Raw genomic sequence first — 7,774 nt, 5'->3', positions numbered from 1 at the left:
CAAGATTAAATATTTTATTTATTTATCAAAGATACATAATTACACATTGATACAATGAATAAGGTGTCTATAAAAATTACACATGGTGTAAGAAAAACATTATAACATACAAATAAGTGTTTTAAGATAATCTGACATACTTTAAAAGCATAAGAATAAAAGTTAAAAAAAAAAATCATGTTCTTTGATGATCACATTACATGTATCACATTTTTTAAAGCATAACGTAGGGTGTTCACAAAAACAGTTTTATGATTACTTTTTCCACAGTGCTTGTATGCCTCTTGCAAAACTATGTACTTATCACCATATGACATAATAACTCACGATTATGCAAGACCAGCCATGAAATGTCCGTCGCTTCATTACAATCATTTGTCCCCGCTGCTGCCCTCAGACCCAGTCTTCTGTACTGTGGGGTAAAATTGCTTTTTTGGTGGTTCATAAAAAATATCTCAAAAAGCGATGTTAGTGAGGGGACCAGAAACACTGGGTTGCAGAGCAGTTGGTAAGGACTTGTATATTTCTGGAGAGTCTGCAAAAGCTGTCTTGCTCGTGCTCCTGATTGGATATGTGGAGCCCGGCTCTGATATCTCACTGGTGGCAGCTAAAGGTAGGCATGCCTTGGAGGCGGAGTTGGTCTCGGGCGCAATCTTTCAAACGAGCCTCACGGCATTTCAGGCAACCTCAGGCCGGAAACAACATCCGGTCACTCGCGGTCAAAATCCACGCAGAGCTGGTGTTTCGCAGGGATCAGGTTAACACATCTGGGTCTAAAAATATAAAGAAAAACAAAAAGAGTTTTAAAACACGCAAACTAGCAAAATATCAAAGGAGCATAACATAACAATAACAAGATGATATGAGATACCCGATGAGGCCATGATAGGTGATGTAGACATGTAATGTATAAACTTTTACGGGAGTTAAAAGTGGAGCTTATATATATTTTAAAGTGTATTGTACGTGGGATAGGCTCCAGCGCACCGCGCGAGCCTGAGAAAAGGATAAGTGGAGGCGAATGGATGGATGGATGGTGTATTGTACCTGTTACAAACCATTGTGATATTTATTTATTTTTTTAAATGAAAGGATTGACAGAATGGTAAAAAGGAAAATGCAAAAATGTAGTTAGAGAGGAAGATTAACACTTACCGAATGATATGCGGATAAGGAAAGAGACGCAAGTTGCTGTTGAAATCGGCCGCTCCCTATGCGAACTCGCAAGCAGTCTGAGCGGTTCCAGTTGTTGATATGGCTGAAGGCAGGGGTCTTCTGGGAGCTCGGGGGTAGTCTTAACCTGAGCGGGAGATCATAAAAATCGGACCTGGAGCGGATTGGCTAACCGGGGTGCGAAGGGAGCGGTGCAAGGGTTATGTGATTGGCAGCGGGGCGCAGTGAGGCGGAGTTGGTCTAAGGGGGGAATTTTCAAACGAGGTAAGCAGCGCATTCGGGAGCAGAGCAGGGAGCGAACAAGTAGGAAAAAATTGTGCTCTGCAAGAAGTTGTGGATCGGAGATTAAGAGCGAGGTAGAACTTAGAGTGTGGGTTGAATTTTAGAGCTTGCTAGTAAGAGGGAAGTTTTTGAAGGAAAAAAGACTAAGGATTTTTTCAGGATTTCTCCTGTTATCGAATATAAGGTTTTGGGAATAGAGGGGGTACCCTAACAAGTTATTGTAGGGTTTTGGAGAAAACGCGGAGGGTTTTTTAAGGAGTTTTCCCTGCTTATGTGTCTAAGGAGGGTTAGGGGATCGCGAGTTTTTTCTGAGTATGAGTTTTATTCTAAATCTACAAATGCATATAAATCGAAATAAAGTTTTCCCCCAAGGCATGCAGCATGTGTTTGTGGCCATACTGAACGTTACAAAAGCACAAGTTTAACTAAACAATTTTAATATGGTTTAATACATTTTTAAACACATGAGCACGGAGCCCGAGAGAGCACGGTCCGGAGACACGGGCGCGCCCCCGCGCGCCCAGACACACAGCCTCGGGCGCGCGCGGGCGCGCGCACACACACACTGACCCGCCACCAGATGGCGTTTTTTGAGCATAAAAAAATAAAAAGAAAATTTAATTGCTTAAAGAAATAAAAGAATGCTATTTTGATATATAAGAAACTTTCTAAATAATCAATTATATTTTTATGAATATCATATTTTTATGAATATCATATTTTTATGAATATCATATTTTTATTACTTAATTACTTCCTACTTCCGGAGCTCATGAATAATTAATGACCTGTCAGTTTGACGAAAGGGGTATAATATCACTCTCTTTCATTGTTGGCTGTCACAACACAGTGGCATTTCTTGGATGCATATCAGAGAAAAATAACCTTGAGAAATCAAAATGACTGCAATGTTGCTGGCACAAAGACAGCTCTTACAGTTTACTGCATTCATTCATTCTGTGAACCAATGGTGAACCCAACCATGCATACTAATGAAAGACAAGATGCTTGAAGAGAAGAGGGTTTATCAAACCTATGACACAGTTTGAATAGCTGAAACGTCGACAGAAGAAAACACGAGTACTCACACCAGTGGCAGTATACATGGAAACATATTTTCATCCCGTATACGTTAACTACAAATACATACATGTGGATGTTTTTTAGGCTGAAAAGCAGCACACATTTGGACAATTTCCCCTCTTATTGAATATTCATGAGCACCTGCTTTTTACCAAACATTCACAAGATCACTACTACAACATGAATGTACTGTACTGTATGTCCCTCTGAATTGATTATAGGTATTATGCTATACATAAGTTGGTGTTGTAGTAGAATTTTATCATGGGTGCAACTTTCAGCACACACGTTTTCATTAAAACTTAATTACAGAAACAATATCTAATAACCATGAAACATTCTTCAGAATGGGGTCTTTTTTTTGATGTTATCTAATCCCAGCCCTTTTCTAGTAATGCCATAATGAAAGTACTACTGTACAAATGAACAATAGCATTGCTTAATCTATTTAAATGCCCACTGAAGTGTCTTCTCTTGTTGTTGCAGACAAAACCTTCAAACATGTGCATTATGAAAAGGAAACTTTCTGAATTTAATAGGTGAAACACACAGAAATGTCATACATGCATCATATTTTCTTCTTCTTCAGCTGGTTGGTTTAATTTCAACTGGATTATTGCTGCTTTAAAAAAAAATTAGGCAAACCTCTTATTTATGCACAACAGCTGTGGATGGTTCTCTTTTGCAGATTTTCTGCAGATTCAATTAAAATTTGCACTAGATTTGAATAGAAACCAAGCCAGCATTGTGAACAAACCTACACAATCAAGACAAAGGAATACTCCAAGCAACTCAACACAATGCCAGTTTCAGCTGTCAGTCATTTAAACATGGTAAGCAGTAAGCTGAATGTGTTTGAGTGTGTGTTGCGCAGCGTATGAAGGCTGCTGGTAATGAAGACAATTACTGTTTTCCTTCTGTTCCTGTCCTCTTGTTTGGCCTGTTAGTGGAACACAAAAACAGAGATGTTCTTTAATCAACATGAATAATGAAACGCTTGCTTCCACTGTAAACAGCCGAACAACATGTCTGTACTCTACTCGTGTCTTAACTTGTTCTGAACTTGTATATGCGTGGGACAGAAAGAGAAGAACGTGTGTGCGGAAGCAACACTGTTAGACATTTTATTGTATTTTTACAGCAACTTACTGGCAACACTATTGCCAGTAAGTTACTGTAATTACTGATCTACAGTATCTTTACTGTTGTGATGTTTTACAGTTCAACCACTTTACTGTAAACATATATTACAGTATAACAGCTTTACTGTAAACGTGGTTTACAGTTAGAAAGACTTACCGTGATTAAGTTTTATAGTATCACTGTACTGCAAATGTGGTTTATGGTATAACACTGTAATTGTGTACAGTATAATTTGTTTAGACTGTAATTGTGTTTTACAGCAAATAAAAATAATGTTAACATTCATATTCAATATAAGAACATTTACAAAAAACAATATAATTCAATAAAGTAGTCTCAGAATAGTGAATTAAACCAACATTTATTGTTGATATTTTTTTTAACAAGAAAAACATTTTTCAACTGAATAAAAACAATGTCAATAACCAAAATAAATAGAAGTGTACATGAAAACTACACAGTCCTTCACCTTTCTGTGTCTGATTTTTTTAAGGAAAACAGTTTTTCATTCCACTAAAAACAGGACAAACCCACCAGCATGAACATTAAATAAACTATTACAATTGTAAAACAAAAATCATTTACAAAATGTAATAATTATCAGTGGGTCCCAGGAAATAGAATGTGACATGGGATTTAGATTTCCGTTACCAGGATGGTCGGGTTCAGTGTAGTCTTTATCACCACCTGTCAAAGACACATCATCAATATTCATGTTTGCTCAGGTTATTCACTTGTTCACATCTGTCTGAGATCATTCATACTGTTGTATGGATGTGTGTACAGTATGTATATAATTATCAGCTATGTAAAAGATATTATCATCTCTGTATTCTTACCTAGTTGGAAGTCCTCCATTCAAACTCAGAGAGCCGCTGGAGGAAGGTGGTGATCCGAGGGCTGATGCTTGTAACCTTCCTCTTTACGACACGACCTGTCTTGCAGCTTGTACCAAGTTTTGCAGGGCATTTTGTTCCCATGTCTGGATTGATCCTCACAAAGAACCTTTTAACGGAAAAAAGGCTGCTTTAATTTCAAAATTAAAACATACATTACAGCAATCACCTATATGTTTCTGCAACTGTAGTCAAGCTATCACATATATTTCATTCTTAAATGGTGTAAGCTTTAATGGTGTAAAGTATTTACCTCTGTATCATCTCCTGTGTGATGGACGCTGACTCCTGATACTCAAGGTTGAAAACGTAGTATGACGCAAAGAAGACAGCAAGGGTGCTGGCAAAGTCATGCATCTGCTCAGGCTCATAAAATGCCTTGCCCTCCAAACTGATCATCCAGCGGCTTGCAGACATGAAATTATTCCCTAAAAACAGACAAGAGTCCAATAAGACAATGTGCTCACCGTTACAAATAAGGTTTCCACAAGAATGCTGGATAGCAGGCCTCACACTGTACAAAAATAGAATCCACACAGTTTGCTGCTATTTCTCTTATTATTTATTATGTAATGAAAATTATGATCAATTACAGGAAAAAACTGCCTAATGTTTTGGCATTTTGGCCTGTGCTGAAATGTTAGGCTGTTTTTTCCTGTTGGTCATTGTGTATAATAAATAATAAGAGAAACAGCAGCAAACTGTGTGTATTCTATTTTTATACAATATAAAACAGACAAACCCCTGTTAAGTAAGTTGTTGTGGGTACAAATACCACAATAATTACATAGATTTTTTACAAAAATATTACAAGAGGATTGAAAGTATTTACTTACCAAGCGCTATTACCCTTGGTGTGATGGGTAAGGTCATCTCTCTCTCAACAGACATCTTGGTGGAAAAAGCATTTAAAACACAAACACTGAGGCTACATCACACTGTCAGCGCAGCCAGCAAGGGCAGGAGAACAGCAATGCACCACACTGGGCGGGAAAAGACAGAGAGACAATTGTTAATTTAATGTTGCATTTATTTAACCCTTGAAAAATATATTTACATAAGTAAATAAAAGAAAAAAAACACACAACCCATCTTTTCCAGAATAATTCAACTAATTGCTCTTTTGACCAACCTAACACAGACGTTACACGGTTTTCCTATGAAAAAGGCCCTGGAAGACGTTGTATTAAAGGGAAAAAAACATGCTCCCCTTCCCACTTAAAAAAATAATAAATATTAAACTTAGGTTGGAGTTCCTCACGCCACCAACCTAATGTTATATTAACTTTTTAATGTTGTGTACTGCAGCTCACACAAAATTAAATAAAGCAGGCTAACCTACATGAGCAAGCTCAAAACTGGATAAGATTGTTTTAGCAGTCTCTAAATTTCCAAAAAAAAAGTTGTCTTTCTTTATTCTCATTAAATGTGTATTTTTACCTGCTGCTTTAGCTGAAGCTAAATGTCCCACTGTTAGCATGGCCAGCTTCTCAATAGTCATAGAACAGAAGCGCAGGAGAACAATGCACCACACTCGGCGGGAAAAAGACAAAGACTGTCGTTGCGCCTGTGTTCTTCGCCCCTCCCCGTGGAAAATATATATCTAAATATATTTAAATAAGAAAAGAAAAAAAACACACACAACCTATTTTTTCCAGAATAATTCAGCTAATGTGCTATTTCGACCAAGCTAACACCGATTTTAAGCCCCCCCCCCACACAAAAAATATATATGCTCTTAAGAATTAATAAACGAGTATGTTAGGTAGGAGAGTCCTTTGCATTACCTTATGACGTCCCGTTTGCAGTTTCCACACAGAGGTCCAACAATAACGAGGTGCAAAATCTTTTGTCCTCTCGAGCATATCGTAATGAAGAGTTAACAAAGTTGGACTGTCTTTCCTCTCCTGTCAATCACTGGATCACAGGTCATGTCAGTCAGGATATGGAGTGGTGGTTGGTAGAGATAGGTGGGTGGGCGGGGCCAGCATGCATTCAGTGTGTGTTTCACTAAGTTGGGTTGACTAGTTCCCAGAAGAGTTCTGTACATGTTGCACGTTCAGTAAATGAGCAATTCAGTTACTGCTCGACTGAGAAGCCTCCGCCAAATTATTACAATATTCTCCACTGACTGAAGTTCGCCTTTGGCAACGCAGTGGCAAGCACACATTTGCAGCAGCTGTGCATGTGCATACAACTGCATGCAGCAGATTAGATGATCAGAATTCTTGAACCTTACACACAGGCAAGTCCCCTAAAAAGTCAAAACCATAATACTTTCACTGGTATCATACTGACAAATGGCATAGGTTGGAGGAAAATCTGGAAATGGTTGGCAGTGAAAGAGTTAAAATGTAATGCACTATTGCAACCAACCACTGAAAGAGTAAAAATACACAAACAGTATGATGAACCATTCAAATCACATAATACAGTAGCACTACTGCTAATGTGTTAACGGTAGGTATAACTACTACCGCAATTTAAAAAAATACAGTAAGTAAATGTAAATAACCTTAATATACCCATAATGCAAAGCAAATTACAGTAATTAACTGTAGAAATGTTTTCAGGTAAGTTACTGGGCATTTTGTGGTATTTTACTGTGAAAAATACAGCAAAGGTTAACAGTGAAGTCTTGCATTCAAAATTAATCCACTCAACAGTGATCAGCTATGAGTGCATACTGTATTTCTATGAAATATAAACACAGTGAAGTATTCCACAACTAGTTTGTGCCTATGAAAAAATTATGTTTCTCTCAACATGACACAGTGGTTATTTTTGGCACTGAAAGTAAAAGTAATACCAAGGCAGTGTGTGAGTGTGTAAGTGTGTGCCGATTTAACACCAGCTGAGCCACATGCAGCACAGTGAAGGTACAGTATGAGGAGGTTGAGTTTAATCCCTTCCTAGAAGCTGAAGTGTGTGTGTTTGTGTGTGTGTGCGTGCGTGCATGTTTGAATGGAGTTCAGGTGAGTGTCATATATCTGTAGAGCTTTCTAAACACACAGCACTGGATGAAAGTGTGTGTGCATGCGTGTGAGCACGACAAGTGTTTGCCAGTAGCTCAGAATACTTGAAGAGCACTTTGTCCTTTAGGTGGGGTTTAGCAAAAAAAGCTGTGTTTGACTATGTTTCCTCTCTTCCTCAAGAGCACTTTGTCACTTTAACATTTGGCATAAAAGCTTTCAGTC

General features: G+C 38.0%; 1 protein-coding gene and 1 long non-coding RNA gene across 3 annotated transcripts; both read right to left on the bottom strand.

Moving 5' to 3' along the window:
- On the bottom strand, positions 1 to 1,345 carry LOC146653948 (uncharacterized). The gene is made up of 2 exons (XR_014907341.1): positions 1,156 to 1,345; positions 1 to 773 (listed from the first exon to the last, which is right to left on the bottom strand). It is a non-coding gene; the product is annotated as an uncharacterized LOC146653948 (long non-coding RNA).
- A 1,822-nt stretch (positions 1,346 to 3,167) lies between these two features.
- Positions 3,168 to 6,524, bottom strand: LOC146653947 (uncharacterized). Of its 2 annotated transcripts, XM_085380280.1 has the most exons (6): positions 6,365 to 6,524; positions 5,414 to 5,560; positions 4,831 to 5,005; positions 4,521 to 4,686; positions 4,333 to 4,368; positions 3,168 to 3,478 (listed from the first exon to the last, which is right to left on the bottom strand). In XM_085380280.1, exons 2-4 carry the CDS (start codon positions 5,466 to 5,468, stop codon positions 4,521 to 4,523), a joined length of 396 nt encoding a protein of 131 aa, XP_085236406.1. In that variant the 5' UTR covers positions 5,469 to 5,560; positions 6,365 to 6,524; the 3' UTR covers positions 3,168 to 3,478; positions 4,333 to 4,368. The 2 variants fall into 2 exon arrangements, with proteins under 2 accessions (XP_085236406.1, XP_085236405.1); XM_085380279.1 differs by lacking the exon at positions 3,168 to 3,478 and having other exon boundaries at positions 4,087 to 4,368; positions 6,365 to 6,522.
- Positions 6,525 to 7,774: the final 1,250 nt, after the last annotated feature.

Source organism: Rhamphochromis longiceps, linkage group LG14 (assembly GCF_057381845.1).
Source record: "Rhamphochromis longiceps isolate RC_006_pf linkage group LG14, R_longiceps_female_GT1.1, whole genome shotgun sequence".
Lineage (NCBI taxonomy): Eukaryota > Metazoa > Chordata > Actinopteri > Cichliformes > Cichlidae > Rhamphochromis > Rhamphochromis longiceps.
This window is presented reverse-complemented; position numbering and strand designations above follow the sequence as displayed.

What these genes read in the sequence shown, in the direction of transcription:
- LOC146653947 (XM_085380280.1), bottom strand. Translation starts at nt 5,468, where the DNA reads ATGTCTGTTGAGAGAGAGATGACCTTACCCATCACACCAAGGGTAATA. An exon ending in ACCAAGGGTAATAGCGCTTG is followed by an intron (nt 5,006 to 5,413) that starts GTAAGTAAATAC and finishes GTCTGTTTTTAG; the next exon opens with GGAATAATTTCATGTCTGCA. An exon ending in ACACAGGAGATGATACAGAG is followed by an intron (nt 4,687 to 4,830) that starts GTAAATACTTTA and finishes TTCCGTTAAAAG; the next exon opens with GTTCTTTGTGAGGATCAATC.